Raw genomic sequence first — 22,213 nt, forward strand, 5'->3', positions numbered from 1 at the left:
AAAGCTACTCACCTCCTCGGCTCCCCGCAGAAGCCCTCCCAACAGGTTCACGTTTTAAAAGGGCGTACTAATTGGCACCAGCGTGACCACTTGCTGGGGAGGCCGATGAATCACAGGAGGCCGTTGGATATGGGGTGGCTCCCGTTAATTGCATGGAAATGGGGCTTAAGTGGTGATAATTGGTTTTTCGCCACGCTACGGCGAGATCCCGATTTCGCCTACGGGAGTGGGCCGGTTGCATCGCAAACCGTTTGGCACCAGGCGCAGTTCTTGTTTTCAGTCTCTCCCGCTATTCACCAGCCTTGTTTTGCTTGAGCAAGAGCGTAACAAGGCCGGAGAATCATAGAATTTACAGTGAAGGAGGCCATTCAGCCCATCGAGTCTGCACCGGCTCTGAGAAAAATCACCCTACCCAAGCCCACACCTCCACCCTATCCTCGTATCCGTACCTAACCTTTTTGGACACTACAGGGCAATGTATCATGGCAATCTTCCACAGACCTGCACATCTTTGGACTGTGGGAGGAAACCGGAGCACCCGGAGGAAACCCACGCACACACGGGGAGGACGTGCAGACTCCACTCAGCCAGTGACCCAAGCCGGGAATCGAACCTGGGACCTTGGAGCTGTGAAGCAACTGTGCCAACCACTGTGCTACCGTGCCTCACATGTTCATCATCATGTTCAAATCCCTGTATGGCCTCATCCCTTCCTATCTCTGTAATCCTCTCATGTATAACTCTCAGAATTCTGCATTTGTCCAGCTCTGATCCTGCTGTACATCCCTGCATGCTCTTTGCCTAATCATTTTGGCCATGTCTTCAGCTGTCGAGGCCCAAAGTTCTGGAACTCTTACCCTGGGCCTTTACCTCTAACTCCCTCTCTTTCTTTGAGGCCTCCTTGAAACCACATGTTTGAGGCAGCTTTTAATTACCTCCTAATATTTCCCGCTTGAGCTCAGTGATGATTTATCTCTGATTACACTTCCTCAAGGCTTTGGGGGTTACTGATCCTACGTTAGAGGCATCATTGTAAACGCAAGTCGTTGTTTTTTGTGTTATGTCGCTTTAATGAGGGGCAGTGAGTTATTTATCAGAAACAATCTCAGCCCAACTTTGAACCTTTATGTATAATCCTCTTTTTAAGATCCCGCCTTACCATCCATGGTTTGAAACTATGGGTAGTCAGCTGAACAAGTCTGTACATAAGAATACTTCAAATCCCCGATTTGTTTTAAAAACAGGGACTTCCTATTTTCCAATAGCCTTAAAGTAAGAATAATATTCCTTGAAGTCTGGAAGACAGTGAATGCAATTAGTGCAGATTTTTGATCATAATTGTACTGATTTTTTTTCTTGCTGTTTCTACGATTCCCAGGATCAGGATAATAGGAAGCGCGGCTCTTGACTTGTGCCATGTTGCAGCTGGTGATGTAGACGCCTTTTACCAGTTTGGCCTCCATTGCTGGGATATGGCTGCCGCCGCTGTGATCGTGAGGGAGGCCGGAGGAATCATGATGGATACAACAGGTAGGTGCAGCTGGCTCGTAAATTCTGGCTGATAACGCCACACGCAAGAACCCGATAGACATTTGTTTCCTGTAGGGTTTGCACCATGGAACAGTCCAACCCTAATCCCAAAGTATGTTTTAATCCCCCGAGAGTATTGTTCAACTGTCTTCTAACCGACCTAACAAGCCTGGTCCACACAGAGCTGAAAGTAGAACATCCTCCTGCGTCAGAGCCAACCCAGAGGCTCTGCATAATGAACCAAAGTCTGGTGATGATATTCCCTCTGCTAGATGCCCCCCCTCAGTCCACAGTTGAGATTAGATACAGTGTGGGGAGGTTTGCCAGAAAAACAGATGGGCTTGGGTTGGGTGGCTAGGTGGCAGGACCAGTGTGACTGGCAACCCAGCTTGCCCAGGAAGTGGGTTGGTAATTTAAATATTATAATGAGGCTACGCACCTTCTATTTAACCACAAGACTATCAAAGAGTGCTGATGGATCCAGGCGGTAAATGCGTTTCCACTTTCCTGCTGAATTTAGTTTTACCCGCTTCATCCCTCATCCTTTCCTTCCCCCTTCTGATCGTCACCCGATGTTTCTCATCTCCACACCAGGCCTCTGTTCTCTCCCTTTCTCCCTCCCACGCCTCCAGCCCCCAACTGCAGCCCCGTGCTGACCGCCAGCCATCCTCTCAATCTGACTGGCTGCAGCAGGGAAATGGAGGCAACAAATTGCTAATCCCATCCTCCCGTTAAACGCAGCAGGACTGGAGGGAAACCCAGTTTTCCCGACCTCAAAACTCCTACCCCGCTTCCGAGTTAATATCCAGCCAGCAAGCCGCCATCCAACCCATATTCCCTCCATTCAAGGTACAATGCAGTGAAGCCCCAAATATGCCTCCCATCTGATAACTTCTAATGGATAGAAAGCAGAACTGTTCCAGTGATTGGATGCTTTAGGTGGAGCAATCATGACTTGAGAGCAGTGACCCTAATAGAACATAAAGGAGAAAGCTTGTTAATAAGGACACTAGGATTCATTTCATTTGGGAAAACTCAGTAAACCAGTGATAGGCACCCTAGGCTAGTGAGTGCTTCATCTTAGTGGACCATGAGATTGAAATCAGGTTTGTTCACTAACCATAGAATCCCTACAGTGCAAAGGAGGCAATTCGGCCCTTTGAACAAACACACTACATAGGCCCAATCCCCCATGGTATTCCTGAAACCCTACCTTAAGAGGCAATTGATCATGGCCAATCCACCTAACCTGCACACCTTTGAACTGTGGGAGGAAATCGGAGCACCCGGAGGAAATCCACGCAGACACGAGGAGAAAGAGCAAACTCCACACATACAGTCACCCAAGGCCGGAATCACACCCGAGTCAATGATGCTGTGAGGCAGCAGTGCTTACCACTGTGCCTCCCATGACCCCATGAACAAGATTAAATATATTTAATACGTGTCGAATATTTCATAATGAGTTATAGAAAATACTTAATCATTTATCTATTAACTATCATTAACTTCAAATGATAAAAGCAAAATAAATATTTACACTTTGAATGCAGAGGGTGTGTATGGCCCTCAGAATGAATGTTGTGAGCAATCAGAATGCTCCTCACTGAACTTGCCCTTGCTTTATGTGCAAATGACTTCAGTCACATTGGTATGAGGTAAAAGCATGGACAGAAATCAGCAGAATGCGGCAATGGTCAACAAAATGTCTTGTGAGTCACAATCAGAACCCAGATGGGCTGCATGTGGCACCAAGGCTGCAGGTTGCCCACCATTGCGGTAAACCCATGTCCTAATATGTAACATGAGGCGTGGCACGGTGGCACTGGTTAGCACTGCTGCCTCACAGCACCAGGGACTCGGGTTTATTTCCAACCTTGGGTAAGTATTGATGTGGAGTTGGCACATTCTCCCCGTGTCTGCGTGGGTTTCCTCCCACAGACCAAAGATGTGATGGTTCGGAGGATTGGCTAAACCCTAAATTGCCCCTTAGTGTCCAGGGATGTGCAGGTTAGGTGGGGTTACGGGAATGGGCCTAGGTGGGGATGCAGGTTAGGTGGGTCGAATGGCTTCTATGATTCTAGCTGGACAAGCAGCATGGAGCTTACTAATGTTCCAGTTGTTAGGTTGTAGCTGGGTAAACTACAGCAGTACACCTGTGCATGTTGGGAAATCCTTCAACTTTAGACCTACTGAGGTGCAAACGGCCTCTCTAAATTGGAAGTGGCTCTATGGGAACCATGTTTGATCTTCATAAAGGGCAAACTGAAAATCTGTCTTTTACAATACCTTGACGATATTTAAAGATAAGCTATTGGTTGTTAGTGGAAACCATCTTCCTTTGCGTTGGGTAGGACTCCAGCCATTGGAGAGATTTCCCTTTGAACGCCATTGAATGAGTTTTACTGGGCGGTGCCTCAATCAGAGGGCAGTTGCTGTCACTGCCCCTCCTGCAGTATTCAGCACGTGTCTACATTTGCATTGAGGTGATGCAAGGCCGAGAGACTGCAGCAGCATTTGAACCGAGTGCTGGTGAGTACATCGGGTGCTGGCTTTTCCTTTCAGACCAGATGAAGAAGTAAACTGTGCCACTGCTTGGCAGGCTGCTTGCTCTTCGATGACTTGTGGCAATAAATGGAATGGAGAGAGAGTGAGGAATACCATCATAGATATATAGCCAACGTATGGTCAGATTCTTGACCCAGATCTCCACCCCAGTTTGTCTCTTCTTGGTTTTGCTGCTTTGTGGAAGTCATTGAGCAAAATTGAGCGTTAATAGCAAACAGGTTGATATTTGTACCAGTTACACCTCATTGAATCTTACAATGCCCAATTGTTATATGGATTTATGAAAAGTTGATCCTGCTTTTACTGAGCCGACATCAGTTGTAGTTATCTTGTTTCTAGGAGAATCGTTAGACCTCATGTCTCGGAGGGTGGTGGCTGCTGGCACTTCTGAGATGGCTCATAAGATTTGCAAGGAACTGCAGCCAGTGGTGTACGAACGGGATGACAGCACTGAAGGCACAAGTAACTGACTGTTTAAATAAAGACAAATTCGGAGTGTTCACTGGTGGAACCGTAGCAGAACTGCACTGTTGAATCTTAAACCTAACTTACAGTGACAAGCTGCCATGATCTCCACACTGCTCCTTGCACTGTGACTGATGGCAAAAAAAATGTAACAGTGAACTGGCCGAATAATGTCCCATTCTCCATGCAGGAACCAACAATGTGCATCTTCTATTGAGTTGTGTTGGTCTAATTTTCTACTGTTACCATTTAATGTTTGGACAGATTGATGGGGATAAATGATCATTGTAACCCAACTGGCTGGTGAGCGAGCAGGGTACATGGAATTCGGTGCACTGCTGCCTTTACACTGACTACAATGGACAATTAAACCAGACGAGCTGTAAAGTCAAGATTGCACCTACTCCTATCAGTTCCTCCATAAACATATTGGCAGGAATTTTCCAGCCGCTCACCAGCGGTGGGATTCTCCGGCACCCCCACCCACGGCATTCCCGGTAGCGTGGAGTGGCTTCAATGGGAATTTCCGTTGATAGCGGCAGGAGCAGAGATTCCCGCTACCAATGACCAGTGCGCCACCTCCTGCTGCCAAGAAACACGTGGCTGGGGAGGGTCTGAGAATCCCGTCCATTGGCCCAACCCCCCCCACGTAGTCTGTTGGGTTGGAGCTGACACAGTGACTTACTGAAGTGTGATGGGAGTGTGCAAAAACCTGGAACTAAAACTGTGATTCTGCAAAATATCAGTAAAAGATTAATCTCTCATCCTTTATCCAATATTTCAACCAATTCAACAATAATTCATTACTAACGGAGAAAATAAAAGTCAGGTTTAACATGTGTGTTCTCTTACTTAAACTACTCTCTGATTAAATGGGTCTTTGATGGGAGAGCAAAATGTGAGTGATAATGAGCCCGCTGTCCATTATCAACGATGCTTTTGTCTTATTCTTTCATGAGATTTGTGTGTGATTGGCAAGATCAGCATTTATTCCCCACCTCTGATTGTCCTTGAAGTGAGCAGCTTGCCATTTCAGAGGGCAGTTAAGAATCACCCATATTCTTGAGGATCTAGAATCATGTCGGCCAGACCAAGTAAGGATGGGAGATTTCCTAAAGGGCATTATCAAACCAAGGTTTTCACGTCAATCAATCAATGATAGTTATCATGGTCAGCATTACTGAGACTGGTTTTACATTCCAAATTAATGAATAGAATTTTAATTCCATGGTGGGATTCAAACCTACATCCCCAGAGAATGAGCCTCTGAATTACTAGTCCAATGACATAACCACCACACCACCATCTCCCCATCTCCCCTATCACACTGAGTGCGGCCTAAACAGGCTCCGTATTGATCAGCATACATTACTGTCAAAGATCAATTTGACCCTCCAAAATGTTTGAATCCAAACTCAAATGTTTTTGTAACTAGTTTTCATTTTAATTACTGTTGAGTGCATCACTGAAAGTCTAACAGTCTGTAAACAGAGACATACTCCGACTGCTTTTAAAAAATGTCCTATTTTTTAAACCAACTTGTATTTCAGGGTTTTATTAATTTTACTGAGAATGCATCGTTGGCATAGAAATAAAATTTAAGTTCATTAATAAATAGTTTTATATTGTTGTCTCATCTCATGTCATTTCAAATCTGAAACATATTTGAACACACATTCCTGCTCTTTGACACACACCGGTTCCGGGGGGCACGGATCTTAACCAATTCAATCAAAATGACGAGTAGGTTCAATGTAGGGGGCGGGATTCTCCGCCGGCGGGATGCTCCGTTTTGCCGGTGCCCGGGGGTTTCCCGATGGCGTGGGGCTGCCCCACAATGGGAAATCCCATTGACCAGCCGGCAAAACGGAGCATCCCGCCCAGAGTTTTAAGAGGGACTTGGATTGTTAGTTGACAAGGGCGAATGTGCAGGGTTACAGGGAGAAGGTGGGGAGAATGGCACGAGGTACATTGTTCATTCAGGGAGCAGGCACAGATATAACCCATCCGTGTGATTTTTTTTAATGTAGTTTTTCAAGTTTTTACAAGTGTTGCTTCAAAATAAAAGAAAAAGAGGGGGGAAAAAGCCATAAATATCAATGCAAAACAAGTACAGCACATAACAGAGGTCATTGCAAAAGCAGGGACAAATAAAATCGGATGAATCGGGGACAATATTCCCAACGTATTCCTTCCCCAGATACCGATCCGTCTGTATCACAGCAGGACACAGTTACATCCTACCCAGAGCTTCAAAAGAGAATAACAGGAAAAACATACCCTGAAAACCCCAGAGTTAAAGGAGAATTATACTGACGCCCACAACGTAATCAAACTCCCCTCCAGGCCCAGGTCAGAGCAGACAACCAACACAGAACTCCAAGAGTACAAGGAGAGAATCGGGCACCACCGGTTCAAGGAAATCCCAAACCCAGGGGGAGCGATTCAGCAATCGTGATGTGCCTGGCGCAGATCCAGGTGCTTCCCTGGAGAGCCCCAAATTGGGTTTTGTGCTGGGCGCCAGGCCGATTGTGAGTCACCTGACTCGCTCCGTCCGATGCGATCTGGACCTCGCCCTCACTTGGTGAAATTCAGATCAGCATATTTAAATGAGCCATTCGGCTTATTTAAATACTCGGACGCCAGATGAGTTAACGACCACGCGTGTGAGACCTCACTAGGGTGCCATTTAGTACTGCTCTACACCAACGTGGACCAGGTGTAACAGCATCTCATGGCATCTTGCAGGCCATTAGAGACCCCCAGGTGGTCAGGGACGGGCAGTGTGGTACGCTGGCACCTTGGCACTGTCAGTCTGACACCCTGGCAGTGTGCCAGGGTGTCCAAATAGCAGTGCCAGGAAGCCAAGTGCACTGCCTGGTGCCAGGTTGGCACTACCAGGGTTCAGGCCCATTGAAGGAGAGGGGAGTTCCTAGAGGTTTTGCCAATGCTGGGGGGGTGGGGGGTGACGAAGGGGGTCAATAAAGTGAGCTTGAAGCAGGGGGAGAAAGATCAGAACTGCTGTTCAAAATTGCGCCCCGATCTGAAAGCAGCCATTCCTGCTGGCGAGATCAGCATGCCAGCAGGAAAAGTCTCGGAGTGTGGTCTCAGCAGGGAGGTGAAGTGCTGTTGAATAATGAGGTGGTTTTCGGCACTGCAGCCGCCAAACGTGCCCAAAAGCAGACTTTAAATTTTGTGTACTGAATCGCACCCAGGGTCACCGACAAAAAATTAAGAGAAGAGTAAAGAGCAAGGACATGAGCTACCAAACGCCATCCATCCGGTCCCAGGTCCTAGGGAAGGAGAGGCCACCGGACAGTCGAACCACATCTTCCCTCAGGGCACGTCAAAATAGCCTTTCTTGTGAAAGACTTTCCAACTTAAAGGTCGGAATTTTCCAGCGAGCCATTCAAACGTCTGATTACTTTGCCGGGATCAGAAGATTTCTAGGGAGAGGGGCCAGAAAATTCTGGCTAACATATCCAAGCCTCTAATGCTTGGACTACTGACGGAGCATCAAGTGATTAAATTCCACATTGTTCTGGTAAATTAACTTGCAAAATGGTTGGCACTACATCCGGAAGTGCAATTTGTTTCTAGTCTGTTTACCCTGGTAGCGCCTGTGTCCGTGCAGGACGTCCAGGTGTGCGCACTTTTGTTGTCTTTGGTTATGCTTTGGTCTCCTTGGATCCAATTTAATTGAGGTATTCAAAATCATGAAGGGTATTGAAATAAAGAGAAACTGTTTCCAATGGCAGAATGATCAATAACAAGATTGCAGATTTGCGATTAGTAAAAGACCCTGAAGCAATTTGGGGAGACTACAATGAGTTGTTGTGATCAAGAATTCACAGCTTGGAAGGAGATTCAACAATAACTTTCAAAAGGGAATTCCATAATTATTGGAAGGGCTTTGGGTGAAGAGCAGGGCAGTGGGGTTAATTAATTAGCTCTTTCAAAGGTCTAGTGTAGACACAATGGGCTAAATAGCCACCTCGGGTATTATTCTATCATTCTATATATTGCAAAGTGCCAGGCTGGTGTTGCAAAGTTATTTAACAGTGAAGAATAAAGGAATATCCCTCCCCTTGGGACAGGAAAGGCAGATGGAGTTTAATCCGGACAAATGCAAGGTGATGCATTTTGAAGGATCAAATCTAGGTATGAATTATACTGTAAATGGCAGCACCCTTAGGAACATTAACATCCAGAGGGGTCTGGGCGTGCAGGTCCACAGTTCTCTAAAAGTGGCAACAGAGGGGGCCAAGGTGATTAAGAAGGCATAGGGCATGCTTGCCTTCATCAGCCAGGCAGCAGTATCACAGCTGTGAGCACTGCTTCTTCACAGTTCCAGGTCCCCAGGTTCGATTCCGGCTTGGGTCACTGTCTGTGCGGAGTCTGCACATCCTCCCCGTGTGTGCGTGGGTTTACTCCGGGTGCTCCGGTTTCCTCCCACAGTCCAAAGATGTGCAAGTTAGGTGGATTGGCCATGCTAAATTGCCAAAAAGTGTCCAAAAAGGTTTGGTGGGGTTACTGGGATAGGGTGGAGGTGTGGGCTTAAGTAGGGTGCTCTTTCCAAGGCACGGTGCAGACTCGATGGGCTGAATGATGTAAATTCTATGATTGAGTACAGGAGTTGGGAAATCATGTTGCAGCTTTATAAAACCTCGGTTAGGCCGCATTTGGAGTATTGCGCGCAGTTCTGGTCACCACATTATCAGAAGGACGTGGAAGCTTTGGAGAGAGTGCAAAGAAGGTTCACCAGGATGTTGCCTGGTCTCGAGAATGTTGGCTCTGAGGAGAGGTTGAATGAACTAGGATTGTTTTCACTGGAAAAATGGAGGCCGAGGGGAGACCTGATAGAGGTCTACAAAATTATAAGAGCACAGACCAGGTGGATAGTCAAAGGCTTTTTCCAAGAGTGGAAGTGTCAATTACAAGAGTTCAAGGTGAGAGGGGGAAAGTTTAAGGGAGATATGCAGGGTAAGTGTTTCACACAGAGAGTGGTGAGTGCTGTACGCGCTGCCGGAGGATGTGATGGAAGCAGGCACATTGGCAACATTTAAGAGGCATCTGGGTGGGTACATGAATAGGGAGGAAATAGAGGGATACGGACCGAGCAAGAGCAGAAGGTTTTGTTTTAGTTAGGGCATCATGATCAGCACAGGCTTGGAGGGCCGGAGGGCCTGTTGCTGTGCTGTACTTTTCTTTGTTCTTTCACTATCCAGTGACTACTACTGGGAAGTGCATGTGTGACTAGGCATTGGATGTGAACAGGATCGGGCCTCTTCGTCCAGACCATCTCAACATATACATATCAAACAGCAACTTGGATGGTTACATGTGACTGTGGATCTATAGCTATAGGAAGAGGAGGTACAGGGGAAAAATAACGGGATTGAATTGCAACAAACCTCTTTGAAAGGTTAAAACAAAATTGCAGATTTTCAGTCACCCAGTTCAAGTTATAAATCATTTGTTTTATTTTGCAGATTTATACAATGGTTACATTAGCAGCCACTCCAAGTTTGTACCAAGGTAAAATACCTTGTGGTAGCAAAGGCAGCTCCCCATTCTAATACAGGATCTCCATAGCCCCACAGTCCTTCAAAGGCAAGGTTATAATGATTCCCCTTCCCCTCTTTGTAGGCACTGGTGACAATCCGTAGTCACCAGGACTCTCTCTGTGGGGATTATATACAGAAACAATAAATCATAGAATCATAGAATTTACAGTGCAGAAGGAGGCCATTCGGCACATCGGGTCTGCACCGACCCTTACAAAGAGCACCCAACTGAAGCCCACGTCTCTACCTTATCCCCATAACTGAGTAACCCCCACTTAACCTTTTAGGACACTAAGGGCAATTTAGCATGGTGAATCCACCTAACCCGCACATCTTTGGACTGTGGGAGGAAACCACGCACACACGGGGAGAACGTGCAGACTCCGCACAGACAGTGACCCAAGCTGGAATCGAACATGGGACCCTGGGGCTGTGAAGCAACTGTGCTAACCACTATGCTACCGTGCTGCCCAGTAAACAGGTAAATCATTCTTTTCAAATTATTCCAATGTTTTGTAGAAAGTAAATATTAATTTTCCAATGCTTTGTGGCATCAACCATCAATAAATTTACAGTTTGAGCTCTCAAAGGCCGTTTTAGGCAACCAGATAGCAATGAAAGTTGCTTAAAAATAAATTACAATGGAGTCTCTTTGCTTAAGAAGGCTTCATCTTCACAGAACCCGTCCATTTTAATTAACCATTCTAATTCTGAGAGCACTAGATTTTTGTATGCAAGGGTATTATGGGATATGGAGCCAAGGCGGGTAGATGGAGTAAAGATAAAAGAGCCACAATCTCACTAAGTGTTTGAACAAGCTGGAGGGGCTGAATGACCCACTTCTGTTCCTGTGGAAGAAATTAGATTTACCAATGAAAATAATCTGCTGAATTTACATTCAGAATTTACTTCTGCCACTCATTCTGTCCCAGCAGAAGAGGAATATAACAGATAGAGGCTGTCGCTGATCTCAAATTGAATGTATACGGTCGACAGGGAATTCTTCTCATTAACAGGTGACTCAGAACAAGAGGACATGACGTCCAAACGAGAAGTAACTAAATATGAATCCAGAAAAGCATTTCTTCATGAGAATATCTGGCCCAAAATACCGTTGCTGCAGAAGGACTAGTCCTGGCCAATATGTATCCCTCAATCAGCATCATTAGAACAGACTACCGATTATTATCATATTGCTGTTTGGTGGGGGGGGGCGGGGGGGAGTTTCCTGTATGCAAATTGGATGTTGCGACTTGGGGGCTGGATTCCCCACTGTCGGGATTCGCCATTGCGTCGGCAGCGCACCCACGCCTGGGGATTTCCCGATGGCGTGGGGCTGCCCACAATGGGAAACCCCATTGGCCAGCTGGCAGGACAGAGAATCCCGCTCCTGCGGGGCGCACCGCACTAGAAAACTAATGCAGCGGGACGGAGATTTCCAATATTTCAACAGTGACTACGCGTCAAAAATACTCCTTTGGCTATAAAGGGAAGATATAGGAGGGATATCAGAGGTAGGTTCTTTACCCAGAGAGTAGTGGGGGCATGGAATGCACTGCCTGTGGAAGTAGTTGAATCGGAAACATTAGGGACCTTCAAGCAGCTATTGGATAGGTACATGGATTACAGTAAAATGATATAGTGTAGATTTATTTGTTCTTAAGGGCAGCACGGTAGCATTGTGGATAGCACAATTGCTTCACAGCTCCAGGGTCCCAGGTTCGATTCCGGCTTGGGTCACTGTCTGTGCGGAGTCTGCACGTCCTCCCCGTGTCTGCGTGGGTTTCCTCCGGGTGCTCCGGTTTCCTCCCACAGTCCAAAGATGTGCAGGTTAGGTGAATTGGCCAATGATAAATTGCCCTTAATGTCCAAAATTGCCCTTGGTCTTGGGTGGAGGTGTTGAGTTTGGGTAGGGTGCTCTTTCCAGGAGCCGGTGCAGACTCAAAGGGCCGAATGGCCTCCTTCTGCACTATAAATTCAATGATAATCTATGATTAATCTAGGACAAAGGTTCGGCACAACATCGTGGGCCGAAGGGCCTGTTCTGTGCTGTATTTTCTATGTTCTATGTTCTAAAGGGCGGGATTCTGTGATCCTGAGGCTAAGTGTTGACGCCGTCAGAAACGCCGTCGCGTTTCTCGACGGCGTCAACACGGCCTCAGGATCAGCATTTCTGGCCCCTACAGGGGGCCAGGACGGCACTGGAGCGATCCACGCCGCTCCAGCTGCTGATCCTGGCGTAAACTGAGAGCCGCGAGGTCCGCGCAAGTGCAGTGATACCGACGCCAACGGGCGCATGCGCAGTGCCTCCCTTCTCCGCGCCGGCCCCAACGCTTCATGGCGCAGAGCTACAGGGGCCAGCGCGGAAGAAAGGAGGCCCCAACCAGAGAGGCCGGCCCGCCGATCGGTGGGCCCGGATCGCAGGCCAGGCCACATAGGAGGTCCCCCCCTCCCTCCCCCCCGGGGTCGGTCTCCCCCTCCCTCCCACAGGCCGCCCCCGGACCATTCCATGCCGAGGTCCCACCGGCTGAGAGCAGCTGGGAACGGCCGGCCCCGGGCTGAGAGAATCCCGCCCAAAGTGTTTTGAGAATCCTGAGGTTTTGCAGGGTGCCATCATGAACCATTCCTTTAAAGGGAGAAAGACACTCGGAAAATTAAGATGTTAAGGAATATAAAGATTATATAATGTAAGAGAGCTGCCATTCCTCACAAGTTCAATGGGAAGACATTCCTTTAGATTCACCTTTCATTAACAACTTCCTGTTAATGATGTTTTAGCAATGCCTTGTACTGGCTCTCACTGAAGAGACTGCCAGATGTACCAGTTGAACTAAAGTCAAGTGGGCAGGTTTTATGTTGCACTGCTGAGGAAAGGTACGCCCCTCTGTTAGGAAAATAAAGGTAGTGTTAAGGAATTTATATTTCTATTTGTAACATTAGAAATAATGTATCGTTTTAAGTGGGTTTAATTTAATGTTTCTGTGCCTGGAAGGGTAAAACCTATAGTTGGATCTGTGGTGATGTGCATCACTGTAAATACATGTAAGCTAGACAGACACTAGAGGGAGCACCAGAAACATCACACACACACACACACTCAACCAATAGATAAGTTAGATGGGAGGCGACCAATGGACATTCACGATACACAAGGAGGTGACACGACCACAGGGGGGGCATTACACCAACCCATACATAAAGGACACCACACACAAGATCAGCCCTTTTGGCCAGTGGAGACAGTCAGTGAGGAGAGGCACAGGGTTGATTCAAGATTACACCCACCACGTGGAAGACAGCAGCTGGTTAGTCAGTTAGGTAGCTACAATATGATTAGCAGTAGTGTCGAACTCAAGTTATAAAAGTGTACATAGTGTAAATAAATGAGTTGAAGTTATTTACACGTCTCGACCTTCCTTGACAAATGCACACAAGGAAGCCGCTTATGTTACAAAGGAAACATAACAAAACATAGTACCAGGAGTGAACTGCTTAAATCCAGATAGCCATACCTCAGCGTACAGTGACAACCAGCAATACCCAGGCAAGATGTACAGGCTCCCGATTCCGCAGCCGCTCCGGTGCCACGGCGATCTCCGCGAAAACTGGCAGCGATTCCGGCAAACGTTTGAATTCTACCTGGTGGCAGCCGAACTTAAAGACCTGGCCGATAATGAAAAAATAGAGTTTCTCCTCACCATCGCCGGTACAAAAGCAGAGGAAATCTTTAAAAAATTCAAGTTCTCCAAGGGGCAAAACAGGTCTGACTTCCAGACAGTCCTGGATAAATTCGACAAATACTGTGAGGAAGACACACTCCAATCGGCAAGGAAAGGTAGGAGAAGCACCAGTACTCACCTCGAGGCCGAAATCCCGGACCAGAGAGCGATTTGTTGGGTCGAGGTCGGCGGCCATCTTGCTAAAGGGACTACACTAGCGCAGTTGCGCGAGAAGTGCGCAGAACCGGAAGGTGCGTTTGCGCATGCGCGAGACGGCGTGCATGCGCAATCAAGAAAACGGCCATCGGTAAAGGAACAGCGATCTGCGCATGCGCAATCGCTTCCTACGTGCTACGTCACGCGCGTCATGACATCAGAGGCCCCAGACCGCACCAATTTAAAGGGGAAACGTCCCAAATCCAATTTAAAGGGGAAACGTCCCAAATCAAAGAAAAAATCTTTTAAAGCTGTAAAACAACCTTCCTTCACCTGGAATGACAGCACAATGCCTCAAATTGAGCCAGGAAATGAATTTAACCTCTGAAGAACCCTGCAACAAGCAGTTACCTACGCACAAACCGATGATTCCGACCTCGAATACTTCGATACCGATCTTTACATTTTTTCTGGACCTCGCGAGCCCAATGACAGCTCCATGGTCCTAGATGACTACGACCCGGCCAAACCTTTCGTGTTGCACATTGGCGACCCCTGCATTGAATCCGACGCAGATGCGGAGTCATTTTTCGGATTTGAGGATCTTCAACCCAGCAGCTATGATGTTCCAACTCATCGGTGCAGGATGATGCTGCAGCCTGAAATTAAGAGACAGAAAGCGGTACAAGCCCACAGAGAGCGGCCTGCTGCCACACAGAGCGTGGTCCATGCTCCGCTCAGGGTTCCCGACTCTACGAAAGAAGACATGCAAGACTCCACACCGCAGTCCTTGCAGGAACAAGACGTGACTCCAGTGTCACAAGACTCCACAGCAAGCTCGTGGACAGACTCCACAATGGCAGAAACGCATGACTCTGATGCGCAGTCCTTGCAGGAACAAGACCATGAGGGTCTAGCAACCTCCTCTGACCAACTAGCGGCAGACGATGCAAGTCTGCCATGCTCACGTAAACAGCAAGAAGACTATAACAGTCTACCATGCTCCACTGCACAGCAGGACGACCATGATGGTCTATCATGCTACAATGAAGGGCACAGCGCTGATGACTGTTCAAGCCCAAATTAAGACAAGCCAAAGGAATCGCCTCTTCCAAGCCCAAAGAAAAAAGGATTATGCGCTGACCGTCAGGATCATTCTAGCCGAAGAGATATTAATAATGCTGCACAGTCACAGAAGGATGCTGAGGATTTGCTAAAGAAATTGCTTGTATGTCTAACTTGCAAGGAGCAGACTGAAAATTGTCATTGCTTTAGTACGGATCGAAAAAATGGACAAGACATTGATTCTCATTTAATGGAAATAACACAACCTGAATCATATCTACAGCAGGGACAACTGTCTCCCTTCAACACAAAACCGCAAAGTCCCAACTACAGAGACCAGCAGTTAGTCAGTAATGACTCTTCAACCCCTGATGGGAATATTAATCGCATTGAACCTCTGCACACTCCACTGATAAATGAGCAGAACATTGGAGCAAGAATCCTGAGGACACCGACATCGAGTAGCCAGATAAAGCACTTAAAACCCGCAGCAGTTTCAAGTGAACCAATTGTGCTTTCCAGTGATGGTGAAGATGCAGATAAGGTCGACCCGATTATCCATTGTACCACATTAACTCCAGAGATTAAGCATTTATGTCTGGGGAGTAGTATGTGGGCAATTGAGAACAGTAAAAGAGAGACTGTGACTGTGTCAATCCCAGCAAAATCAGAGCCAGAGACTATGAAGGCATGTACATTAGAAAAGGATGCATATGAAGTAACTGAGAAGAAAATTGAAACGGACTGTTCTTTGGAAACTAGTACAATGACGAAAGAAACATTGGATCTAACATTTGATGCCCTACATATGGGAGAAATTGAGGGAAATGAACAAGGTTCTGTAATGTCTGGGGGAAGATTTAAAATTCCAAAGAAGAAAAGCCCAAATGAAGGACAACGGCAAGACAATGACAGTCCACCCACATTGTTTGCACCACCAGATGAAAACTCTGACAATTTACCCAACCCTAGTGAACAGCAAGCAGCTACTGAGGATCTACCCATGGTATGTGAAACGAGTGACGACAGCATCCCACTTCCCTTGCAAAAGGTGCAAAGTGACAGACCTCAGCTAGTGCGTACAGAGGCACTCGACGATCACGGTGAGACCACTGGTGACTACGGTGACACCACACTACTTCCACCCTCAATTGCTCGAACCTCTCCACTAGTCAATGCATTCCTGCATGTTCCGACTCCAGACGTGCAGCTTCAAGAAATCTCAGCTGACTCCAGTGAACCTGCTAAGACTCCGGACGGGGAGCATCAACAAAAAACAGGCGAGACTCCAGATGGGGAGCAACCAAACGCCGACTCTGATTCACGTAAGCCGGACTTTACTCCAGACAGGCAGTGTCGCAACCTCAGTGATGGCATGCTCAGGGCGACAGCAGATGCCACAACGACAAGAGATGGATCACGTGACAATCACACTGGGTCAGCAATAACAAGCAGCAGCTACAGTCCAAGAGGAATACACCAATTCTCACCACAGCTATGTCCACACATTTGTTCCACACCGACAGTGCGGCCAATAACAGCTCATGCTGGACAAGCCCAGGATTCAAGTCTGCAGCAGCCAGCAGTCTGTGCAGCATATTCTCAAACAGGCCAGCACTACGGATTGCCCACTAATGGAATCAAGACCGAAGGAGGACTACCGCCAGCGCAATCTGCACTACAGACTGGATGCCTTAGTTACAGCCCAGGATTTGCTGCACCACAGCCTGGCCAGATAGCATATTCCTATCAGATGCAAGGTTCTAGTTTGACACCATCACCAGACATTGATGCGAGCAGCAATTCTGTCTCCAAATCGACATGGTTCAACGGTTCTCAGCAGGATCACCCTTCCAGCACAGCATGTGGCCAGAACCAGTATGCACAGTCTCATCCGACTTCAACATCTGGCACATCCATGACCTCGAATGATACTGTTGATGGTACCTCTTCAATGTCAACGACCTATTAGCTACAAGATGCCATCCGACAGCACCACCACAAACATTAAAAAAAAGAAAAAAAAAGACTCCAAAGCGGACAGCACAGTGATTCGACAACTTCTTGGTTCCTGTTGATGGCGTTCATAACCAAGAGAGACATTTGACCATGATGATTGATGGTTTATGGACTCACATGAATGATTTGGACTTATTGTTTACTCACAGTTCCCATGACTTGTATATACCTTACCTTCTCTACCTGTTCTTTGTTCAGTTTTTCTTAAAGTGTACAGAAAATATGAACATATAAAAAGGGGAGGATGTGGTGATGTGCATCACTGTAAATACATGTAAGCTAGACAGACACTAGAGGGAGCACCAGAAACATCACACACACACACTCAACCAATAGATAAGTTAGATGGGAGGCGACCAATGGACATTCACGATACACAAGGAGGTGACACGACCACAGGGGGGCATTACACCAACCCATACATAAAGGACACCACACACATGATCAGCCTTTTTGGCCAGTGGAGACAGTCAGTGAGGAGAGGCACAGGGTTGATTCAAGATTACACCCACCACGTGGAAGACAGCAGCTGGTTAGTCAGTTAGGTAGCTACAATAGGATTAGCAGTAGTGTCAAACTCAAGTTATAAAAGTGTACATAGTGTAAATAAATGAGTTGAAGTTATTTACACGTCTCGACCTTCCTTGACAAATGCACACAAGGAAGCCGCTTATGTTACAAAGGAAACATAACAAAACAGGATCCATGTTGGACAATGGTGCTTGTATGTGTGGGGTAAATAAATCAGCAGTGATTGCTTAGCAACTGGGGCCTCGTAAGGGAGAGAAGTTTTTAAGTTTTAGTTTAGCTAATTTGTGAGCAGTTGGAGATAAGCAGTGAGAAAGAAGGCAGCTCTCACAACTCGGCTGGAAGCAGTTGATTTTAGAAGGCTAAAGAGCGAACATCTTCCTCAGCCTTTCAGATTATAATGGAATAATGGTTAAGAAAAAAAATGCCAGGAACATAAAGTCCAACTAGTTAAGGAAATTAAGAGAAATTATGAGAGGTTTCCAAGAAGTCTGGAGTTAACAGGACAGAGGGAATTGGGAACCAGAACAAATTACTGTTCAGTAAAGTCACAGAGAGTTGAAAAGGCATTCTGTTGTGAGCGACCAGAAAGATACCTACAGTAGGGCTGAGGCTTGTGAGAAATTACTACAGTTCGGGAGACATTATTTGAAATAATTGCAGAAATTGGCAACTGGAATCCAATCCAGATATGTGTGAGATGATGCTCTTGGGCAGGACAAACAAGACAAGGGAATACATAACAGTAGGACCCTAGGAAGCACCGAGGATCAAGGGGATGTCAGTGTGATCCCTTAAGGTAGCAGAGCAAGTGCATACAATGGTTAAGAAGGCATATGGTATACTTGCCTTTATTAGCCAAGATATGGAGATGCCGGTGTTGGACTGGGGTGAGCACAGAAAGAAGTCTTACAACACCAGGTTAAAGTCCAACAGGTTTCTTTCAAATCACTAGCTTTCGGAGCGCTGCTCCTTCCTCAGGTGAAGGAAGGAGCTGCGCTCCGAAAGCTAGTGACTTGAAACAAACCTGTTGGACTTTAACCTGGTGTTGTAAGACTTCTTACCTTATTAGCCAAGGCATAGAGTTGAAGAGCAGGGAGGTTCAGCTAGAACCGTATAAAATGTGGGTTAGGTGGGAATCTGGAACTCGCTACCTGAAAGGGTGCTGGAGGCAAAGACCCTCGTAACAATTAAAAAGTATTTAGATCTGCACTTGCGATGCCAAGGCATACAAGGCTACCGGCCAAGTGCTGGAAAATGGGATTAGAATAGATGGTTGTTTTTGGCCAGTGCAGATACAATGGGCCCAAGAGCCTTTTCTGTTCTGTAGACCACTATGACCCTATGACCTTGGAGACAAAGGCAATCTGAAGGGAGAGGTGTAAAACCTGAAAGCAAAACCTTGATGGATGCAATCAAGGGAAAGCATAATTTAAAAGAAGATTTGAAAGTGTGACTTTTGAAAGCGGAATTTGAAACCGCTCGTGTGGAAGCCGGAGTTTAGTGAGACAAGGCGGCTCAGGGTATAAAAATCATCGGGGAGGATTTTGAGGTGGAATTCACAGACATGCACTTGGCTTCAGAGAGGAGCGTGCCTTACCACAGTCATATTGGGTGCTGAAAAGGGACTTTGTGTGTTAATGAGACCATTGTAGTTTAAAATGTACTTTGTAATCAGCATTAATCTTAAAATCTGTGTGTAATTGTTAAACTAAGGGGGGGGAGTAAAGGCGTATCATCGAATTTACAGTGCAGAAGGAGGCCACTCGGTCCATTGAATCTGCACCAGCCCCGGAAAGAGCACCCCAACCAAGCCCACACCTCCACCCTATCCCAGTAACCCCAACTAACCCTTTTGGATACTCAGGGCAATTTAGCATGGCCAATCCACCTAACCTGCACCTCTTGATTAATTGATATTTATTGTCACATATACCGAAGTACAGTGAAAAATATTTTTCTGCAGCCAAGGGAACGTACACAGTACGTACATAGCAGACAAAATAATAATCAACAGAGTCGTTGAGGAGTCTGGTTGCTGTGGGGAACAAGCTGTTCCTATGCCTGGATGTGCGCACAGACAGCGACCCAAGTCGGGAATCGAACCTGGGACCCTGGAGCTGTGAAGCAACCGTGCTAACCACTGTGCTACTGTGCCACCCATGTATCATAATCCAATTTTTCGTGTTTAATAAATGCTTTTTTCTTGTTGTTTAAACTAGCGATCCTGTAGCTCTTCATCCATGTTTTATAAAGGAAAAGTAAAGGAGCCAGGGTTCCATTCTGGGATCTTTCCATCCAATTATAACATCAAATGGGATCTGAACACCTCTTGACATTGTGTTCTAAAATAGAGCCAGCACCATTCAATATCTGCAATGGTTTGGCCTCTCTCCGCTCCGCTTTGCAATGACCCCAATCATTTTTTTCCAAAGGGACTTTGTGGCCATGAAAATCCCTACCCTGCATTACATGGACAAGCAGCACACTCACCCATGGTTCACCTCAAGAGTTTCAGACTATCCAATACTCTCTTCCATTTTCATCCACACCCCAGCCTGCCGCTGTGTGATTGGTGATAGCTAGCGGCTCATATTCTGCAAACATTCCTCCGCGGTAAGCATCCGGTTTCTTTGTTGCCAGTATACCACAACTGGAACCCAAACAAACACAGCAAGTTACAATTCCTGAGCGGTTTTGGTCAAGCGGATAGAAAAGGAGAAATTTTATACCGCTGACACACACACAGACTGACAAACAATTAGAAAAACAATCCAAGGGAAAGAAATGGGAAGTATCGTTTTTTAATGCTGTGAGTTATTACAATCTAGAATGTAATACCTGATAAGATTGTGGGGACAAAGTGAATAATAATTTTCAGAAAGGAGTTGGATAAATACTTGAAAAAAGAGTAATTTTTCAGGAGAAAGGCCGAGAAGTGGGATGAATTGGAAAGCCCTTGCCAAGAACCAGCACAGATACAATGGAGTGTAGCTTCTTTGGGTGCCTATGATTCGATATTAAAACATGAGCCAACTTCTTTTTAATCTGAGTATTCTTCCTTTTCGACAAATGTCAGCAAGGCGACCGAGTGATATAACTATATTCCCTTCTTTCATTCCTTTTGGATTTTCCCACTAACGGGAAAGTCCAAAGATGTGCGGGTTAGGTGGATTGGCCATGATAAATTGTGCCTTAGTATCCAGGGACGTGCAGGTTAGGTTATGGGGTTACAGGGATAGGGCAGGGTGGACAGGGGAGTGGACATGAGTAAAGTGCTCATTCGAAGGGTCGGTGCAGACTCGCTGGGCCAAATGGCCTCCTTCTGCACTGTAGGGATTCTATGATTCTGTGATACTTTGACTGGCCAAATGGACATGCAAGGCACTTTCTCAGTTCCTATGCATTGCTCACATGCAGCTGGTGTTAGTGGCCATGGTGGTGTCATGAGGCTAATGTTACCTTTTGGTAAAGAAATGCTCTTGTGAAAATCACACATGACCTAATTCAATTTCATGTTGTCATAGTCCCCCGCTATCAACATCCTGGGGTTTATCACTGACCAGAAACTTGAACTGAACATGCCATATAAATACCGTGGCAGGTGAGAGGCAGGGAATCCTGTGCTGAGTAAGTCACTTCCTGACTCCCCAAAGCCTGTCCACTATCTACAAGGCACAAGTCAGGATGAATGCAGCTCCAACAACACTCAAGAAGCTTCACACCATCCAGGACACCACTTGATTGGCACTTCCGCAAACATTCACTCCCCCCACCACCAAAATAGAAGTAGATTGAATGGATGTATGAATTTATTATGTGATGTCCACTCATACCAATGTAGATTTCTTTTTGCTGCAAGCATTTTAAGTTATATGATGTTTGCTGATCTATGATTGAGTAACTGCAAGTTTGAGTGTTGAGTTTTTTTATTCACTGATGGGATGTGGGCATTGCAGGCTAGGCCAGAATTCATTGTCAATCATTAATTACCCTCGAGTAGGTGGTGATGAGCTGTCTTCTTGAACCGCTGCAGTCCACGTGGTGTAGGTACACCCACACTGCTGTTAGGAAGGGGGTTTCAGGATTGTGACCCAGCAACAGCGAAGGAACAGTGATATATTTTGAAGTCAGGATGGTGAGTGACTTGGAGGCGAACTTCCAGGCAGTGGGATTCTCATGTATCTGCTGCCCTTGTCCTTCTAGATGGTAGTGGCTATGGGTTTGGAAGGTGCTGTCTAAGAAACCTTGGTGAGTTGCTGCAGTGCATCTTACAGCTGATGCATACTACTGCCATCTTGTGTTGCTGGTGGATGGAGTGAATGGTTAAAGTGGCAAATGGGGTGCCAATAAAATATTGGATGGTGTCTAGTTTCTTGAGTGGTTTGGAGTTGCACCCATCCAGGCAATTGGAGAATATTCCATCACAATCCTGACCTGTGCCTTGTAGATGGTGGACAGGCTTCGGGGGCTGGTCAGGAGGTGAGTTACTCGCCGCAGGATTCCTAGCCTCTGACTTGCTCTTGTAGTCACAGTATTTATATCATAGTCCAGTTGAGTATCTGGTCAATGGTAACCCCCAGGACATTGACAATG

At 46.5% G+C, this 22,213-nt stretch overlaps 1 protein-coding gene and 1 pseudogene across 1 annotated transcript in view; one reads left to right on the forward strand and one right to left on the reverse strand.

Moving 5' to 3' along the window:
* Positions 1–6,193, forward strand: part of LOC140385832 (inositol monophosphatase 2-like) — a 65,759-nt gene extending 59,566 nt beyond the window's left edge. The window contains 2 exon segments of the mRNA XM_072468403.1: positions 1,379–1,530; positions 4,438–6,193. Coding sequence (XP_072324504.1) covers positions 1,379–1,530; positions 4,438–4,568 — 283 coding nt within the window. The 3' untranslated portion in view covers positions 4,569–6,193.
* Positions 6,194–6,538: 345 nt separating this feature from the next.
* Positions 6,539–22,213, reverse strand: part of LOC140385960 (cathepsin Z-like) — a 28,300-nt pseudogene continuing 12,625 nt past the window's right edge.

The sequence above is a fragment of the Scyliorhinus torazame genome, chromosome 11 (assembly GCF_047496885.1).
Source record: "Scyliorhinus torazame isolate Kashiwa2021f chromosome 11, sScyTor2.1, whole genome shotgun sequence".
Taxonomy (NCBI): domain Eukaryota; kingdom Metazoa; phylum Chordata; class Chondrichthyes; order Carcharhiniformes; family Scyliorhinidae; genus Scyliorhinus; species Scyliorhinus torazame.